The sequence below is a fragment of the Aquila chrysaetos genome, chromosome 13 (assembly GCF_900496995.4).
Source record: "Aquila chrysaetos chrysaetos chromosome 13, bAquChr1.4, whole genome shotgun sequence".
Classification (NCBI taxonomy): domain Eukaryota; kingdom Metazoa; phylum Chordata; class Aves; order Accipitriformes; family Accipitridae; genus Aquila; species Aquila chrysaetos.
The window spans coordinates 19545003-19565700 of record NC_044016.1 but is presented as its reverse complement, the minus strand read 5'-3'; the positions used below and the strand labels follow the sequence as shown (position 1 = coordinate 19565700).

Sequence of the window (20698 nt, the reverse complement as noted above, 5' to 3'; positions counted from 1 at the left end):
TCAGTCAAAAGCTTGAATCAAAATGGAAGCAGCAATTTCAGATGCTGGGACTGTAGTGATAACTATAATAGACACTGAAAATGGTTTAGGCTGAAGTTTCTTACTTTTCCTAATCTGGTCTATAGCCATTTAGAATGTATTTTAGGATTAAAGGAAGGTTCAGTGCTCTTGCCCACTTCTTGCTAATCTTCCTTAATATTATCCATGTGTGGCATAGAATTGTGATGGCAATGTCTGTACCAGGATACCACACCGTGCCGTGGTGTTGAAGGGACTGCCTTTTAAGCAATCTCTCAAAAAGAGGCCCTTTGGTGATGAGTGATAATGGCCTCATATCTTTTACCTTCTGCTTCTGACTTCATCCCACTCTGCTCATTCAGCTGGGAGCATTTGTGCTTCATTCCTTTCCCTTAAAAATGCACCTCTGGGTAGTTTGGTAGCCCTGAATACCTTATCTTTTCCACTTAGGCTTCTCTTTTACTGCTTGTATTTCATTGCAAGGATAGAAATCGCAAACAAGCGTGGTTTGTCCAACATTCTTGGATCCTTCTTACACAGCCAGCACCATACGCATGTTATTCTTCAGGTACTGCTGTGATCATTTTGTCCTTTCACTGTCTGCATCTCCACTACCAGATTTGTGCAACTAAGGAGGTGCTTGTTCTTTGCTGATGATTGGAGTCTGGCACTAATCCCTCTGTCTCTCGGCTGAATGAGGAAGAATTTATATGAAAAGATCATAAGCATATGAAAATGTTTAGAGAAGAGCAAGTTCTAAAGTAAACAATATGTAATGGCAAATCTGCCCTTGTTGGCTGGCATGTTAAAAGTGCTTGGCTTTATGAAGCAAATGTGTTATTTCTTTTGGATTGAATTGTTTCCACCACTGGTGTCAGTTCTTGTAGAGTTAAGGGAGCTATTGCATTATTAATGAAACCTATGCCATTGGATTGGTAGGCCTTAGATTTCGAAGGACAGGCAATTACAGGCTGAGAATCTGAACAGTAAGACTCCTCACTCATCCAGTTGCTCTCCAGTAATGTCATTCTGTAATTCAAAAGCATTTCCTTGCTGTGGAGATAATGTTGGTAATATTGACTTGCAGCTGCAAACACCAGGAGCTACTGGCTGTCAGCTAGAGCTAGCTGCCCTGGCAAATGCTAGTGAGGCAGTAGTTATTGCAGCACTCAGAAGGCAAAGCTGGGCACTCTAACACTTGTTAATGTTGTAAAGGAAATTCTGTGGAGAATAACGTGCCTAATGTTTTCATTGTTGTCACTTTGCTTGAGAAGATTCAAACCGCTCCCAACATAATAAAGTTCACACCATACTGGCTTTATAATCACAAAACCAGTATTTTACATTCCATGCCTCCACTAAAGTTACTGAGAAAAGCTCAGTTTTCTATGGTTTGGGGGCTTCTGTTTTATGACTGGGTAAACTTTTCACCTTCATTATAGTTAGGTGCACATTTCTGGAAGCAAATTCTCTCTGTCCTTGGGTTAGACTGCCTGCTTTTGGTTTGGTGTTATAGATGCTGGTGGTCCTTTCTTTTGGCACGCTAGGACAAAAGCCCAATGCAGATTCTTTACAAGGTCAGTCAGGGGTTGAAAACCAGCAAGTGATATATGACCAGCACAGCAATGCAACTTTTCTTGGTCAGGCACTTGCAGGAAAAATGCCGTTCTTTTGCTTTAAGAATAACCGGAGAATCTCCCTACAGACAAATCAGTATGTCTGGAGGTTGTTGCACACTTTTTTAGACATAGCCAACATAAAGCACTCGACATACAGAGATGTTTTATTTTAATGACTATAACATGCTTAGGAAATGTTTCTCTACCTTCTCCTCACACACCCTTACTATGTTTGAACACATGCCATTCCAACTTCTTCTCAACCTATGGCCTTGGTTCTTCCACTGGCAAAAAACTGCTTTTGGACTCCTAAAAGGGAACTGTCTGCCCTTACCAATGCTGAGCTATTTCTCATGTTTGCCTCATAGTATTTTTCCCCTCTCTTCTTCCTCTTTTTCCTCTTTTTTCTTAAAAAAGAAAAAAAAAGAAAGCTGGAAATTTTCAACAAACCAGATGTGCAAAGCCTATAACATCTTCCAACCTCAATGGGCTCTCTGTGCTTGTTGAATCACAAGCTTTTTTCTTACCATGGAAACCTACTATAACTAGCCAGTTAAAGGAAGAGAGGGACCAAGACATCTGATTATCCTGTTCTTTTTTTGTTTTTCAAAGCAAAGCAAATTGAAAAAAAAGGTAGTGGGAGAAGGAGGACTTTTAAAAATATCCTAATGAGCCCAGGAAGAATTGGTCTGGTTCACAGATTTATTAATAATAATGAAGCCCTAGTTTTAACAGCTGGAGTTGGATATCCTTCTAAATATAGATGTGGCTAATTGATTGCCATGAGTTAATCAGAGCCATGTTTCCTCAGCTGGGATTTAAAACAATACAAATTATCTTTTCAAACCTGGGAAGTTTTTTATTTTTTTAAATGTCTTTAGTATTAGCAAAAGTCATTTCTTTATTCCTTTTAGTTATGGAAACAATCCATTACCAAGGTGTGGTGCTGACCTTCTCTGTAGAGGATATTTTTCACAATCCCATGCAGTACTTTTTTCGGCCTTTTTGCTTAAACAGGACCATTTACAGTTAGTGGCCATGGGGACAAAGTGATATTTTAAATTTAAAGGGCCAGGCTGTCAGATGCAGGCATCCATGTTTGCAGAGGAAGCCTTGTAACTGTACTTATCTTCATGCAGTAAACAGATGGCTTGATTAAGAACTGACTGACAACTTAGACTGACTCTTTAAACAGGCTCCCTAGCACAGCTGGTTCTTGTTCTTTTTGTGTTTTTCTCACTTTCAATACCACTTTATAAGGGAATATATAGATTAGATCAAGGGATAATGTTTTCTGCCATTTCCTGTAAACTGGAAGTTGGGGGCAGGAGAAAGTGAAATTCTGCCCTGGAATCCTTCACCAGTTTTTATATGTTTGAACAGATGAAAATTTGACTTTTTTACATCAGAAAGACCAGAATGGGGTTGAATTTTGTTTGTGAAAATTTTTCCCTGTGTTTCCAGTGGGGAAGCAATGAAAATACCCAGGCAGAGGAACAGTGACCTCCCATAGTATGAATTTTATTTTTCTACTTGAAAAAGTTGATATATGCCCTATATGAAGCTTTACAACATACTTAAATGTTGACAGGTATGAACTTAGATTGCTAGGCTGCTTCATAACTGTTCTACTTTGTCCTTGGTTTATAACAAGCCTGTTTTTAAAATGTTTTGGATCTTCCTAGAGGAACAAAGCCTGCTTAGTCAGGTATTGCCATTCCTATGATGAGTATTAAACTTAAGCCTCTCTGTAGAGGTGCAATGGAGGCCACTGCCTGGGCAAGGCTGATGAGGTTGGTAGGAAAAGTGTCCATCCTCAGTCTTTCTCATGACAGCTCCTCTCAAGCTGGGTTTTTGTCATCATGGAGAACGCAGTTCAGAATCTGCACATACATTTAAAAAGCTTAGCACATATAGTAACTGTTTTGAAGAACAGCAAGGTAGTGAAAGACAAAATCCATTTAAGCAAATAGTCATTAATGGCAGAATTCTATAAAGCACGCAGAAATATTGTAGTCCAAGCGCCAGTTACAGGCTGTGCACTTCAGTCAGTCATTCTGGGGGACCAGTATTTTCTGTCAGCCACTGGGGCTAATGAATAAGGAATGGATCAGGACGGAGACTAAGGAAGTCAAGATGAGATGTGTTACAAAGGGCATGTGCAGGCACCACAGCTTGCTGTCAGAAACAGCCACTTGGTAAATAAATTACGTAGCTGTTGCACAGTACCTTATAACTAGAGATACTTCAGGGCAGGTTGGCCTCTAACGTATCAGAAATGTTTATAGTATCTGTATCTCAATTTTGGTGCTGCCAAAGTCACTGTTGAACTCATGGGAGAATCATTTAAGAACATTTAGGCGCAAGGAGAGCTGGGCCCAGCCCTGCCTGAAATTGGCTGGGCTCTTTCCATTAACTTATCTGAATCTGTCCCATAGAGAACAGACATTTATTTGAACTGCATCAGTACAGGATTGGAGGCTTCATAACAGCAAACTCAAGATTACTTCTCTGGGGAAGACAGTTCATGTTGCATGCCTGCATGGTATAATTAATTTGTGCATTGGCTCCTCCTCCAATAGCAGACAGCGCAGGCAGCACAGCCAGCAGGAAATTTTTATCATGGCTGTTTTTCCTCCTCCTCATAGAGCCCCATTCCTGCTGTTTCCAGAGCTCTTCTGCCACTGTTTAACATTTCATTGGCAATGTGAGCCAATGACAGCAGTGAGCTGCTGTCCCGCTTTCCCTTTCCTTGCTAAAATGGCTTTTTAAAATAAATAACTGTCTAAATGATTTGCTTTGGCAAGAGGATGAATTCAGTGGAAAGTTTGGCAGAAGAAACAGAACTGTCACTGAGCTTGTGGACCTGTTATATCATGGAGCTTGGGGGCCCTTATGCTGTGGAAATGAATTTTTTAATGAAAAAAAGAGATACCATCCTGTATTACAGTGGAAAACCTGCTGAAACACAGTTTTCCATCTTGCTTTTGCCCATGTCATCTGTCCCCAAATGACTTCAGGAATAAGCAAGTTTCAGACCTTGTTCCATGATATTACAGCATGTCACAAAATTCTGGGAAGTCTTTTGCATGCATGAGGACTTAGCTACAGATTTCACCATTGTGCACGAGAGCAGGTACTGTTTGGCAGGGAATCTGCCCATGGAGAAGTCGAGTGATTGTACATGATGACACAAATCCTGCGGAAGAGAGCAGAAGAGAGGGCTGGCGTCCAGAGCACCTCAGTCTGCGTTGTGCTGCCTCTGATACCCTGAGCAAGGCAGGCAGTGTGGTTTTAGCCACTGTGGGCAGGTAGGAGCCTGGGCTTCATACCAGGTTTGGGGAGGCTGCCTCCAGCATCTTGCTGCCCGTCGTTCCCGCACTGGTGCTTTGAAAAACCACACGTGATTGCAGAACCAGAGCTACGGGGAAATAGAAGAAGTAATAAAAACAGAGGGGTCCGCTGCAGTTTAAACAGTGAAAAGACAGCGTGGCTGTCTTTACAATAGTGCATTGCATTGATGTGGTGCCCTACAGACGTCAACAACTGGTTTTTTTTCCATTTCCTGTATCAGATTAGTGGGGTGACACTTTCTGTTCTGTAACGAATAGAGAAAGGAAGGCTCAGAGAGGGAGCATGAGTTCCCAAGCCACATCATGGGCAGAGTTGGCAGCAGAGGCTGGATCTCCTGACTTGCCTTCCTCTTCTCGGCCAGCTTTTTTCCGGAGGGGATGGAGATAGAAGGAAAATATTTACTTCAGTGAACTGCAGATTTCTCTTTTGCAGTTATTTTAGTACATCTAGCTCACAGATTTTTGCTTTTCATTTTTCACTGCTTTACAGTAAGTGATTGTGACCTACTAAGCCATGTTACAGGGCACCAAAGACAGGCTGTTCTCAGCCTCCTCCCCACTGCTGCTTAGAGACTACAACACCTTATACTCATGAGTGTCTCTGGAAAGCTCCCAGACTGCTGGGTCCTTCCAGCACAGCAACACTGTTCCTCCACTGAGTGGCAGTGGGGAGGCAGTGGCAAAAGCCCCTCTGCCATTGTGACAAGAACTAGCTGGTGCTGGTAGTTGGGTGACAGTCCATGTGCAGAACATTTGCAGACAACACCACCCTCTAATGGAGAATTCCATGTATGTTGGATCCAAGAGCCCCAGGCAAGGACTCCCTCCTTTTCAACTCCCAGCCTCCCTAAGAGACTAGGAAACCCCTATGGGCACTCATGGGCTCAAACCAGCTCACTTCCTGTGTGCTCCCTCACTCACCTTTGCTGTGCACAGGGGAAACACAGAGGATGGATCTGGTGCATCGCTAGGTACAGCAGCCATCTCCTGTGGGCTGTCCCTGGACTTCAGGCTTTGCAGGAGGTGGACAAGCCTTCCTTCTAGCTGGCAGCTCTAGTCACTGCTCATAATTTGTGCCTCATTCTCAATTTTCACAGGAGTTAACCACAAGTTAAGTGGGAAGAGATTCCAGGTAGCGCATCTCCTGTGAGCAATGAGCTTCAGGTGCTCTGTGTGCTCAAGCAGCAGTGGCAATGCCTGTGCTGAAGTCTTTCTGTCACTCCTGCTCCCCTGGCTGATTGGCATGCTGGAGCAGGCAAGCCAAGAAAACATAGTACACGGAGATGCTTTATCTCCCTTTGCAGTATTCACAGCCTGCATTGTCTCTGCTGAAGAGCTGGTGCTGGTCAGCGTGGATTACTGTGAGACTGCTGCACTTTCCTAATATTCACGCAGACTGTGTGTACATTATTTACGGAGAAAATACATATATACAGAGGGGAGTGGGGAGAGGGAGTAGGTGTGCATACTTGTGTATATGTGTCTTCAGAGGTTTCAGAGAAAAGAATTTAAAACAGAGAAGTAATCTGTTGCTGTTCCTGTACTCTGAAGTCCCTCTATGACTTGCTGCTGTAGTGCTTCCTTCAACTCTTGCCATGTTTGGTAGCTCAAAGCAACTTGCATTTCTTCCAACACTTTTTTTTTTTCCAGATACTTTGGGCTTCTTTGTTTCTGGCTGAGAATGCAGCCTTTTTAAAGAAAAAAGAAGCTATTGCTTCAAACTGCTTTGTGGGCCTGGCAAGGAAAGCAGAGGAGGGGAGATGCTGAATCTCAGGCTGTGCCAGAAGAAAGCTGCTTTCCTTGGAGATTTCTTCCCACTGCAGTTGACTGGGAGACATTGTTTATGCTTTACCTGGTACAGGGCCAGAGGGGTTTATAAGACCTGCTTCCAAACTCATTTTGTGCTTGGGATGGGAGCCTGAACTGTCCTTACTGTCTTTTCTGTTCTGCATGAGCACCCACCTAAGGAAAGGGAAGCTGGGCTGTGTTAGTATGAGCTAAATACATACACAAGAGAGTTTGAAGGCAGTCCATAGCCTGGGAGAGTCTGGGTTTGGTTTGGCAAACGTTGAGGTCTGTAAGGATGCTCTGCTGCTTAGTGGTGGTGTGTTAAAGCGCAAGCGGGGAATGCTAGGGGAGCTGTGCATCGGGGCACCAGTGCCATCAGGAATATGTTGCTGGTGTTGCCTATTGCGATACAGAGGTGTGTGAATGAAGGTGGTTGGACAATGATACAGCTTTTGGATGTATACGCTTATATAGGACTTAGTGGACCTGTGCATACATGCTGTTGACAGACTATATGTGAATGCCTTTGAGTGCGTTTTGGTGAGTACAGAGGCATGCTTGTGTGTGTGAGAGAGCAAAGAGAGTACAACTGCTGCAGCACTGATGTCCAAGAGCCAGGGGTTGCTGTGAATTTACCATATCCCAATCAGGACTGCCCTGTGACTGAAGTCCTGCCAGTTGGCTGCCTCCACATGCATCCTGCAGCCTCAATATTTGCCTTTTAAAATAAAAGCCACTTGTGATGTATTTGCTCTCTTTTAAGACTGCCCGGGAGCCCTGGCTGCTTTCCTCGCCCCTCTGTCATGCCATGTCTGTCCGTAGTCTCCTCTCTCCCAGGCAACACCCTGACTCAGAGGACTCCAGAGTGATGGATGACATAGCAAAAGGCTCCTGAGAGGACAGAATGTAACGTTATTGCAAAAACCTCCTCTAACTCCAGCCATTTTATTAGTGGATTTGAGGGCAAGGTGGAAGGGGAAAAGGTGGGCTAAAACTACTTATTTGGTAGTTAGGATGGACTAGAACTACTTGTTTCCCTAGCAAGCTCACTGTCTTCCATGCCCCTGCTGTCCCACAGCTGCAGCTGAGATGTGGCCAGACGATCGTCCTCTGAAATTACTTCATCGCCCTCAGGCACTGAACATGCTTTTTTTGTGTAGAGTGGACAGCTAGTGCTCTCCAGCACTGTTGCCCCGTGTTGCCCAAAGGATATTCAGGAGAGCAGATTCTTCAGGGACAGAGGCACCTGCTTTAAGGAGAGGCACTTCTGTTGCTGAGGGAGTAGTTTCTGCTCTCACCACATGAATGCTCAGAGGGTATTGAATTACATGTGTGGTTACTCATAAGCTTTCCCTGCTGTCTTCACCAACCTGCCTGCCTAATTATTGCTTGTGTTTTCTGCTCCCTTGACAGTATGCCAAGGCACTGAAGCATTTTGGAGAGTGCGAGGGCAAGATGCAGCCAGATGAATTTTTTGGCATCTTCGACACTTTCTTACAGTCATTTGCAGAGGCCAAGCAAGATCTGGAGAATATGAGGAAGAAAAAGGAAGAAGAGGAGCGCAGGGCACGCATGGAGGCCATGGTGAGGACCTGGGCACAGGAAGGTGTTTCCTTCCGTCGCCTTTTCATGTCTCAAGAGAGAAAGGTTGAGATAGCCAATTCCAATGCTCATGTGCTGTCACTGTTTTATGTCCTTCTCCATGCCACCTCTCTTTGACATCATTCTCTTCACAAATAATGACATTTTTCCTGCTGGCTGTCCTGTCAGCTCTCAAGGGCATACTGTTTGGCTCTAAATTACCCTCTTTCGGATTCAGATACCAAATCTAGCCCTGCTTGTTCTGCCCTGACACTTTGCAGGATGGTGCTGCCCCTGCCTAGTGCCAGACTATCCTGCTTTTGGGCTGCAGGCTCGGTGCAAAAGCTCTGGGAGCCAGATCTCCCTCAGTCCTGCCAGCTGGTCAGCTTCCACTCAGACTCCACCATCACCTGCTGTGTGCTTGTATCCTGACAGCGTACAGTGACACAGCGAATGCCCTGGCACCTGCTGCAGCCCACGCTGGCAGTATTTCTCTCTGGCCAGCCTTAATGCTGGCGCCATGTCTGGCCTTGATGTGGCGAGAGAGCTTTTGTGCATAGTTGATTTTGCTGCTGGGAGACAGACGTGTGTGTCCCCAGGGGTTCATGTGAACTAGCCTACCCCTCTAACCTCAGCCTTTCCTGAGGCCTGAGAATGGCTCAGCAGTCCCCTGCCTCCTTCCCTCCTGCCAGCACTTTAATCCTGGCTGCCGCCATGGCCCCAGGCCTTGCTGTGGGGAATTGCTGCTTTAAATGTTTGCTTTTCCAAAAGCACTGGTTTGTGCCTTTCAGAGGAGGAGAGGGGTAAAACGCCAGGATGCCAGGAGCCTTGCTGTTGGACACATGGATAAAATGCCAGGACTTAGGCTCAAGTTTTCTCTCAGCCAGCCTGGAAAGTGCAGGAGCCCACTATTAAAGAACTGATATGGTTTTGTAGGCCTAATACACCATGAGAGAGATTGCAGTTTGCTTATGGAAAGAGTCTTCCTGCAACATGGTGCTAGCGCGCAGAGCAAGCGACCTGCTTCCTGACAGCTGCATCCATCCCTTGCCATTTCCACTGATCTTGGAGCTGAGCAGCAGAGGGGGATAACTGAGCTCCCTGGAGCTACCCTAGGGAGACCAAGGGCATCACATTGACTGGTGGACCTAGCCAATGATTTGTAAAATCAGCAGTTCTGTTTCATTGCTCTTTGTGTTTATAACCAGTTTCTCTTTCCAGAGTCGAGGCAATGTGCCTTCCTCTTCCCATTACTGCAACATGCTGCCTCCATCCAAACATGAGCTGTTTGGTGGATAGGGTTTCTGTTGATGTTTTGATATCTCACACAATTTTAATTCTCCAGTATGTTTAGCTTGTGGCTTTCTGGGATTTTTCCTTTGTTCTTTTCCTCCTTCTGCAGGACTGCAGCCTTTCTGCCTGTCAATTTAGCTAGCTATGCCCCAAGCGCAAAGCTGTTTGTGACTATACTAGTAACTGTGGTTTGTATAGACACATCCAAACTAACTTTAAACTCATTATGTTAGGTACTGTCAGCATAGTAGGTGCTGCCATACTAAGGTCACTGCAAGCCTGGTCCCAGAAGCTAGGTAATTACTTATGCTAGCATCACTTGTAGAGTGCCATTTGGCACAGCTGCTTTGCTGGCACTATCCTACTATAAAAATTGTGCAAAACAGCAGCAGCATAGACAGATCCCATGTGTCCTCTTTGCTCCAGGGTGGTAGTGCTTTGTGAGGCAAACATACAATGCTACTCATTCCTCATGTCTCCTGCTTTCTGCTTGCCTGTGCAGAAGAAGGAAAGCCCAGCATGGTCACCTCTTGCTCTTGGCACAGGTGATGGCCTTGTGGATAAGTTCCTGATCTTTTTTTTTTCCCTAAACTGTACTGACGCATCTTAGCTACTTCTTGGCAGTGTACCTAGTTACCTGGTATCATGGTTAGCTAATCTTAAAGCTCTGTGTCTTTCTCCACAGCTAAAAGAGCAGAGGGAAAAAGAGAGGCGGCAAAAGAAAGTGAAAGCTGGAAGCATCTCTGAAGAGAGTGGGGAGTTTGATGACCTGGTGTCAGCATTAAGGTCGGGTGAAGTCTTCGACAAAGACTTATCCAAGCTCAAGCGTAACCGTAAGCGTTCGGGGAACCAAGGCTTAGAGACAAGCCGGGAGCGGGTGGTGACAAAGCTAAATTATTAATTACAAGAGGAAGAAAAATAATCAACCAAAAGAAGGTGATGAAAAAGTGCAAAACAAGGAAGATGAATGTGTGCGATGGTGCCTGGCTGACAGCTACCCCAAAGGATTTCTTTGGTCTGTGGCTAGAGACGTTACCTTTCCATGATCAGCTTTCCTCTCATCCCTGTTCTGTGCTCCTAATTTGAACCATTATAAAAGTGCCTCTGTGGAGCCAGCAGGGCCTGTGACTGGGCCATGCAGAGCCGACAGATTTGCTTCTGGGAGTTTATTGTGTCATCAAAGGCCTCATGGTGATGACAGAAAGTACTTGGGCCTTGCAGACTGCCTCAGAGCTGGAAAAAGATAATTTTCTGTGTGCCAAAGTAAAAACTAGTCACGATCTCCATCTTGCTGATAAGCAAGACTAATTTCAGAGCAGCTCTGTAAGCACCTGTCGCTTCTCCAAGATCTAGACTGGCCTTCAGGGGCTTGTTAAGATGTGGTTCCTGAGGTTTCCAGTTCCCTTCCAGAATTGGATTTTATAAGCCATTGATTAGCACCTGAAAAATGCTTTTGATCTCATGTTCTGTATAGTATTTTTGTGTGGCCTACACTGTCCAAAGCAAGTGATGGTCAGAAGGAAGTAATCAGGTTCTGGAATAAATTGAAATTCAAGAATCAGGATTAACATAAAATACATTGCAAAAGTCTTTTGGATTCTGCTTTTCTAGAAGCAGTTTTCTGGAATTTGTTGATGGTTGAGCCTTGAAGCTATGAAATGCATCTTCTAGGAAAGAAGCTCTGGCTTTTCTTTAGAAAACTATGCCACTGCCAGGTTGGGATTACAAGTAGGTGACTCTCGAGCCTGTTGTCATTGCTGGAGGGTGGGAGGGAAACAGCAGAACATTTCTTACCTGTTTTGCAAGATTTCTTAGTGCAGCCCAATGGAAATCAGGAGCTCCCTAGTATCATCCACAGGTCACAAATAGCAAAAAGCAAACAGGGTCACTGGCTGCAAGAAATGAGATTTCTTTTCCCCTTGATGCTAGCTGTGATTCCTGTTGGCATGAACTGGTCTTTCTGTCTAACAGGCTGACCTTCACTGCACACACTCCACTCCTACCTAGGAGAATCATGTAATTCAGTAAGATATGAATGGTGTCAAAAGGAGAGCCTTGGAGTCCACAGCCTTTTCCATTTTGAAGGGATCACTTGGGATGAACCAACAGAGGGTCCCATAATGAAAACTGAGAATTTTTCCAGGAGGACACAGAATTGTGCAAGCCAAGCAGGCTTTGGAGATGGGTTAACTCATAAGAAAAAAAGTAAATTTGTATTTAAGCTACACGTATGAAGCACACAGTGAAAAAGCAAAGAACCCCAAGAACAGGCTTGACTTATGAATTCTGTGTGTCTTCACGGCTCTAGGAAAGGGATTGGATTGTGTGGGCTGTCATGGGCTTTTTTTTTTTTTTTTTGAATCTTGTCTTTCTTTTTTATTATCTTCCCTGGAGAAGGAAGAGAGGAAAAGAAAGAAATGGTGATGGATTCTTTCTCCTAGACAGGAAGAAAAGAGAGAACATTTGAGAAGAGGGAACCACCATCTGCAAACTATGCATCAATAGTCAACAGCACAAAATTTTAAGGAATTCCAGGGAAGTGAAAAAAGCTCTATTTGTCACTTTAATAATTTGTTTTGATTTTTCTCTGAATGTCACTTAATCTCAGGCTCTGCACCGAGTCTGCAGAACAGAACTTCCTCTGCCATGCACACTGCCTGATCAGTATTACACACTACCGATATTGGAGAAGCAAACTGTGGTGGTTTTCTGAACACTTTGAGAGTAAAATAATTGTGTAAACTATGGAAAGAAGCAAAAAAGTTGGAATTGTTAAACTCTAATGTTTCATTGTTTACTGAATTTTGAGTCTCCCACCCCAGAATTTCCCTATTTACGACATTCCAGACTGCCATGCCTCTGTATAATACTCATCGTAAAGAGCTGGTATCTTACAAGAGCTGGGTGCGTTCTCCTCCCTTACTATCCTACTCCCCTTCTGGGATTAGCTATTAACAGCAATGCCCATTGCAGCGGACACAAGCACCTTGTAGAAGAAAGACTGTATTTCATAAAGGTTTTTGAAAGTTTAAGAAAAACTCACTTTTTTAAGCATTTTTATTTTAAATTACAAAATGGATTTTTAGAAATGTCTCTTGTAAATTATATTAACAAGCTCCTTGCTGCTCTCTGAAGTAGACATGCTATATCCCAGCCCTTTTTGTTTGTCTTGTTTTAAAGCATGCCATATAACCTGTGCCATGTAAGCCATATAAGAGGTGGTAATATGTGCCAAATTGGTATATAACTGATAATCCCTGAATTCCAAAGATGATGCTTTTATGGATTAGAACATTGTAGGTTTTTTCCCCCTCTTTGTTCTCCCTGGGTTTAGGACTCACCTAGAAATTCAGGTGTAGTGCCAAGGTCAGCCCTGGTGCAAGATGATGTGACTCATGGCTCTGTCCAACTTACGTCTGCTTGCTTGCTCCCTAGGTACTTGTTTGATAAGGCAGACTGTCAGCATGGCACTGCTGTCAGAGAAGAAACACCTCAGGACAAAACCCTTGAATATAAATACAGCATTCCCCCTGCCCCGGTATTTGTCAAACTAGGTTTGTGCTGTGCTTTTTGAAACTGAAGTCACTTTGCCAGGCCACAAATGTAGCAAAAGCAGAGAGTGATAAGCCCTCTGTCCATTTGTGTACACACTTCAACCCCAATTTAAAGAGATCCTGTATGATAGTACGTAGTACTCTGGCCACACTGACAGAGTCAAAGAAAGCTGCTGTAGTTTTGCCACCTTCTTGACTCATACACAAATAATGAGAGATTGTGCAACTCCTGTAAATCAGCTGTGGGATACTTACTGGGATGGACAGAAAGCTCAGAGTCATGCCCCTGATTCATTGCAGCTCAACTTTCTCAGCACTCCAGTGCCCCAGACTCCTGTTTTGACTCTGTGATGGTGGCTGAAGATTTCGTGCAGCATGCTGGACAGTCCTCCCTGGCTCTTGACTCCATGGTGAATGTCCATAAAGAGGGTTTTGGAAAAGCTCAGTTACACACTGAGGCAAGCAGTGATTTCATATAAGTGGTGACAGGTGGAGAGGCCCATTAATAGGTCTACTGAGTGAGATAAGGCTGGCCACGCAGAAGATGAGGATAAAAGTTGTCTCTGCTCTAGGGCCTGGCTTCAGATTCTTGCTGAAGCCAACTTTGTCCTTGCTTCTCATCTCTTGGGTACTGTGAGTGCATCTATGCTCTGTTCTTCATCAGCAGTTGTGGTAGACTTGCTGAGTACTGAATGAGAAAGGAAAATCTTATTTCTTGTCCTCTAGTGCTAGCAGAGCCTGAGCAGGGTCTGAGGACTGAGACTGAGCAAGCAGTAGTGAAGTATAACATTGAGGCATAACCTCTTTATCACACTGAGAGCTGGAGAAGAGCTAGGGAGCTAGGGTCTGTTGTTGTCCTTGCACCTGTGCCTGGCACCAGCATTTTAAGTGAAATCACTCTGTCTTTGGAAATAAGTGGAGGAGGAGGAGATGTGAGAAAGAAGGGTATAATCGAGGGCTTGTTCTGCTTCCTGCAGAAATGTAGTCATTGCTAACTTTATGATGAAGTTCTTCACACCTAGAAGAGGAGGTACTTTCTAACTCTCCAGACTTTGTCCCTAGAGGTCTAGTGCTCACTTACCTCTGTGTCTCTGTGTTGTTCTTAAGCAGGTTGCATTAGGATGATCCGAGAAAAGACTGAAGAACTCCCTCCCCCTCCCAATCCCTTTGGTCTGGGTCACTCTTCTCAGTTGGTCATAAGTCTCTGGAAATGCTACAAGGTAAAGTGACTTCAGGGCAGCAAGGCCCTTCCATGCCTGGCAGCACAGCTATCATGTGGGCACCAGTTCCCTATGAAAGCAGAAGTAGGACTAGTGTTCAGGGGTGAAAGACTCCGCACTAGGGAGATGACCTGTGCATCCTTCAGAAGCATTTCTGTAATGTGTTCGCAATGTTTGAGGAAGGGAAAGGAATCGCAAGGGGCCCTGGTGGGAGATTGTGGGGTAGGTGGTTCTGTAATGGTCAGCCCCACTGGCTGAATCTTTCCTCTTCTTTAGGAAAGCTCACACTCTGAGCTGGGTTGCATGGGAGAAGCTTGTGTCAGGAGTTTCCATGAGGGGAAAGGAGATCAGTTGTACAGTTGATAATGTACATGATACATGCAGTTTCATTTCTGGGTTGGTTGTTTGGGGGTTTTTTTGTTTGTTTGGGGGTTAAATGATTTTTTTTTTTAAAAAAAGGTTTTAGGAATCTCTAAGGGGAACCTGTAAATCTGACACCTCTATTTATTTTGCCTTATTTTAGTTTGCTACATTTGTATGTATACACTGCATTATAGCGAAGACTATTGAGACTGTGCCAGGGCATTACACCGGCTAGACAGCTGGCTTGGCTGTTGTGCAGCAAGCTGAGCTAGGCAAGGAGATCCTTGTGAGCAGTCTTAGTGCGGGAAGGGAGGGAAGAAAGAAACTTTCCTTTTGCTTTTGTCATAATCATGCTGCCCCTGGTGATCCTGGTTCTGGGAAAGCATGCATTTTAAAGCACGTGGTGAACTGATGCAGGTTGGTTATTTTAGAACACTTTCTATAAAACCTGTTTATTTCTCATCATGAATCATGGTGAGAAGATTGAGAAGAGTTAAGCTGCGCGGTTGTTCACTCAGACTTCACCCTTCCACATAAATTCTGTCCATAATGCCAGAGAAGCTTGGATAGACGGGCAAAAGTGGTTCATGCCCTGTAACTTCTCACCAGAGTTAACACACTAGTGAGACAAACTGGGGCAGTTCTCCTTCCTCAGAGTTAATATTCCTTCCTATCTTCAAGGCCAAGGAAGAAGGATTTCCTCTACTTCCCCTCTCTCCTTCTGCACCCTACCTCCCCAGATTATCCAGGATAAACAAAATCTTTCTACTGGTTGGTTTTCTACCCTTGGAGTCTACAGCAATAACCAGGTGTTTGGGGCCATGGCTCCTTGGCTTCTGTACTCAACATAGGAGATTTCTGGTTGCCTACCATCCAGAGAAGTAGCCTGCATTGGCCATCTTAGCTTCTGTTATGAAAGGTTGAAGAGGCCCACCTGGGTAAAACAATTTAGCTAACTGAAAATATAGAATTTATATATGTGTGTGTATATATATATAAAAGCTATCTACTACTCTAAGTAGTAGTTTTGATGATCAGTATCCCCTGAAGTTGACCAGATTTTGCCCACTGTGCTTGTTGAGAAGGATGCCATTAGTCTAGCATGGTGTTTTGGCACATCATTTCATGAGAGAGTCTGGATGCTTCCAAACCAGAGTCTTCTGTTACAGGTGGTAATGTAGAATAGATCCACTGTAACCAGTAAAAGTTGCTCTGGGTTTACACCAGAGTAATTCAAAGCAGCATCTGGGTCAAAACTCTACTTTAGGTTTTTGTCTGTTTACAAGATGTTCCACAGGGCTCATGAAGGGCTTGGTCCTTTCAGCTGTCCATCACTAGGAGCTCTCACCCAAGTGATCTAGAAAAGCCTTTGAGACAAGCCATTTTCCCCACTTCATGCCTGCCCTTAAACAGGCTCTTTAAAAACCTTTGCAGTTTTTAGGAGAATTGTAAGGGGATGTCAGGTACCTGAGCTGCTCTGTGCTCAATACCTCCCTTCCAAACCATCCTCATCTTCAGTCATTCTCCTTCCCTGCAAGCCTGCTCAGCTTGAAACTCACAGGTCACTTCGGGAGGTGCCCCTCCCTGCCAAGCTAGAAAGTACAGTGCTGCTTAGTGAAGTGGGAGGTTGTGTGCTGCTGTAATGCCTTGGTGTATCCTCATTTCTTAGTCAGTTTAAGACTATAAGTGAATTAAATGTACAAATCCTGTACTGTCCTTTTTATCTGTACCTTTTTATAAGAATATACTGTAATACTAAAAAACAAAAGCAAAAAAAATTAAAGATATATTGCCCCCACTGCGTCTCAGTAAATTTCTTTGTAGTTGCATTTTCTGTGCATTTTGCTGGAAAGTCTTAAAGGTGAATTGGAGTCTGGGTGCACTTTTTTGCTAAGCTCTGGATCTTTCTCTTTGGTCAAGAGCATGCAGCTCTTTAGGTGACACAGTCACTGCAGAGCTGGTGAGAAACTTCACAGGTTGTTCTGGGGGAACAAGCAACATGGTGGAACACAAGCACATCCTCCCTACATCTTGCAATGATAAAGAGCTAATCATGGAGCCACCACGTTACCATATCCAAGGGTCCTTTTAAAAAGACCATGAGGCAAGCACTCTTTCATTGCTGTTTCAGAACAACATAGGGAACACAGGAGTTCACTTAAAGGAAAAAAAAAAGAAGACAGGCCTGCTATCTAAGAGTTCATAATCCATGTCTGGACATTACTAGTACAAGAGAGGAAGGGAGTGCAGGACTGCAGCACTGGCTGTGAGCTTGCTTATTTAACTGAGCAACACTCCGACAGCAAGAGCGTGACTCAGAGGAGGAGGGGGCAGGAAAGGATTGCTTCAAAGGAAAGAGTTAAATAAGGCCAGCTGAAAAGAAGCCAGGAAAGCCAACATCAGGGGTGAAACCTTCAGGGATGTGGGAGGGGAGACAGGAGAGAAGTTAAACACAGAACAGCAGGGCGAGCAGGAGGCACACAATGGCTAGGACTAATTTGTGGCTGAATCCAGCAACATGTGGAGGAATTCCTTGGAGCTCAGGGGCAGAACCTTGTTTTCATCTTGGACACAATGTGTGCAGCTGTTTCACTTACGCATGGATCTCCCTGTCTCTCTAACAGAAATAGCCTGCTGACAAAATTCATCCTTAAGCCACAACTTTTCATGTTTATCTTCAGCCCACTAAAGGGCAATGTTTTAACCATGAGCTCCTGAGAAACTCATGCCTAGCTTCGAGTGGGAGCCTTGCTGGCTCTGCAGCACATTCCTACAGTACATGGGTTCCCAGGGACCCCAAATAAAGCCCCAGCTGTTAGTTCTGGCTCTTAGGTGGGAAGGGCCATGGAAAGGAGCAAAAGTAATCAGGGGATAATTGCTTGCACAGGCTGAGGACTATCAGGCAGCAGATGGGAGTCTGAGTGCTGTGTGGGATGGTTCTTGGTTTACATTTGTTGAAATAGCTCTCAGTTTCTCTGTTTCGATATATTTGGTTCAGACTTTGCTGAAAGTCTGGCTATGAGGTTCTTACTTTACAGATGCAAGGGCAGAGGTGAAAGGATGTTTCTGAAATCCATGCATTGCGTGAGTGGCAGAGGCAGGATGAAAATGCAGAGACCTCCCTGTCTTCTCTTCTTTAGCAGCTGGGTTTTAGTAGAGGAGGCCAAACCATTGCTTTTCCTCTTGTTAGAGGTGAAACCCAGTGGCATTTGAATTCTGTCTGCTTTAAAAAAACAGAGATGTCCTGCCTGAATTCTAACAGGAAGATTTTTCTTTCTTTGATATTTTCACTGGGGTTGGAGCACACAGCGAGGGCCTGCTGCTCTGCCCTGCAGGATGGGTCCAGCACAGAAGCCTCCTTCCATCTTCCCATTTGGCATCTTCCCTGTGGTCATGGACCTCCCTGTCCTTGTCATCACTTCACAGAAGCAAGGTAAGCACCTCATGGCTTTTTCTCAACAAAACTAGTGTTGCGGTTTAGCTACCCTGAATGACTGGGAGTGAGGAGGAGGGTAAGGGGAGCTCTTTGCTGGGAAGGGCTGAGCATCTATTATTCATTGGTTTTCCCTTTCTTTAACCTTTGGTTTCTGTTTAAACATAGATGACTTTTATCTCTGCCATAGCAGACATGGAGCTTTCTGGGAGAAATCTGCTTGGCCTTTTGGGAACAGATTTCTACTGCTAGGAAACAAAATAATTAAAGACTTCCTGCCCCCCTCCCCCCCCTCCCGTTTTCAACATTGTTGTGCTAGATTTTGTTTGTTTGATGTTTCAGTAGCTAATGGGCTTCTTGCTGTTTTCTCTGAGACACAGTTGCTGTTTATCTCTACTTTGGTCAGATTCTCATCAGGAGGTAGGGTCCTTTTTTTTTTTTCTTCTAACACCTCCCACCCCCCCAAGTCTCAGCACAGATTGCTTAGGCAAGATGAGAGTGATGCTGCTTGTGGAGCCATGTAACTCTGCTAAAATACTGGTTTTTACCCATTTTTGGAGATCTGCTGGTCTGTACAAGCACCAGCCTGGCAGACTGAATTTTCACGTAAGACAGTGATGTAAAGATGCATTAAGAAAGCAAAATGCCTCGCTCATATGTGCTTTGATAAGGGAATGAAGCAGAGGAGGAATAAACCAGGGTAGGACATCATTTTGGGGTACCTGGTTTTAATATTTTTGTTTATTTCCTGTCAAGCTATGTTTCTGCTGTTGGTTTTTTTTTTAAAAAAAACAAACTAAAGTGTCTTTGAAAGGAAATGCAACTACAATTCTTCCAAAGGGTTAACCTTTGCTTTTTAAGGATCCGTATTTGTCCTCCCAAAGCTGAGCTCCCCTCTTCTTTCCTATGTTTAATTAATGAGAAGGAGTTGTGTGGCTAAAAAAAACCCTTTCCAGCCATGATCAAAGCATAAAAAATGACACAAATGTATTGAGGAGTTCTAGCTCATTTACTGCCTCTGGGCTGGATGCTTGCTGGGGGTGAGATGGGGACCTCTGGGCTGCAGGTAACTCCCAGTGCGTGGGCAAAGAAACCAGTTGTGGGACGGGAATGTTCTTGGGGTTTCCCATTGTGTGTGGTTACTTGGGGCGAGGAAAGGGGTGCCAGACATCCCCTAGCAGCTGGCCTGCCTAGGGGAATGGGGCAACTCAATGTCCAGTCTCATCCCCAGCCTCTGCAGTCCCTCCTTCAGGTGAGCTGTTGCCAGCTCTATTGACCAGGGCTGCCCTATGTCTCTGCAGGGCTGGAGCTTAGAAGATGCATGGCTAAATATGAATCATTTTTTGGCATATGCCTTCATTTGTATGCTCCACATACCAGTCTCTTCCTAGAGATACCATGTCAGGTAGCTACTAGTATCTGTAGACTCCCTTCTTTTTTGCTTTTTTCTTTCTTTTTAAATGGTGGAATTTAAAATGAGCAATTAATTGTGCTGCTGCCTCTCACCCTCCAAGCCAATGTTTCTTCCCAGTTGTCTTGGAGAATCTTTGTGTGAGTTGCACGGTTTGCAGTGAGCTGGAAGCTTGCCTTGAGAGAGCTGCTGCTTCTTTCTTACTGTGACAGCATGGGACCCTGGCGGTCAGAGGGGTCTGAAATGCTGTGATTAATTTAATGTGGGAACCCAGGAAGCATTCTTTGCCCACCTTGTTTTAGATGTGGGGCACAATGGTGTTGAGACAATTCCTTGCAGTACTCATGAAAGGAGAACATGTTTCCAATCACATTAGTTAAAAAAATAACCAGAAAATGGGGGGATGTGAGGGGGTGGAACAGGGAAAAATACTTCATAATTCATTGCACAGTGCAAGATGTGAAAAAAAGGCTTTTGTCTGGCTGAAATGTCTATGACCAATAGTGGTTGGATCTGTCATGTTATAGCATGACCTTTTTAGTCCTCTCCCTTCATAGAGATACAACGGAAATGGCTATTCAGGACAGTTCCACCAACTGCTAACCAGGGAAAGCACAAGAAGTCATGCAGAAGCTGCAGGGATCTGGGGAACAGGGCTCACATTAGCCCTGGACACCCCTCCCCATGGGGCAGACAGGGAGGCGAGTGCATTGTGAACTACATGATGTTGCTGCCTGTCCCTGTGGACAGGAGGGCTCCCTTCTCCCTCTGTTCCTTGCAGAGGTTTTAAAAGACTGGAGGCGGAACTGTGGTTGTCAGATTTCTTGAAATAATAGGGTGCCTGAGTGACCTGGGAGATGGGGATACTCACTACTTGTCTGTTTGTAAGTAAAGATCTACCTTGCCAGTATATCTGCAGGGGCAAAGCTTGTGTTTTATCATCCTCTAAAATATCAGGAGTATTGTAAAAATTGGTTTGGACACCCCATGAGAGACTACCTGAGTACTTGCTTGTGGTGAAACCGTAGCTTATGCTCTGATTACCATACTCTGCCAGTATTTTGC

At 44.4% G+C, this 20698-nt stretch overlaps 1 protein-coding gene across 3 annotated transcripts in view; it reads left to right on the top strand.

Moving 5' to 3' along the window:
• The window catches only part of DAAM2 (dishevelled associated activator of morphogenesis 2), a 191857-nt gene extending 175270 nt beyond the window's left edge, over positions 1-16587 (top strand). For all 3 annotated transcript variants that reach the window (XM_030035269.2, XM_030035272.1, XM_030035268.1), the window contains 2 exons: positions 8192-8362; positions 10338-16587. In XM_030035269.2, the coding sequence (XP_029891129.1) occupies positions 8192-8362; positions 10338-10553 (387 nt within the window). In that variant the 3' untranslated portion in view covers positions 10554-16587. The remainder of the gene's footprint in view (positions 1-8191; positions 8363-10337) is intronic.
• The last annotated feature ends 4111 nt before the right edge of the window (positions 16588-20698 follow it).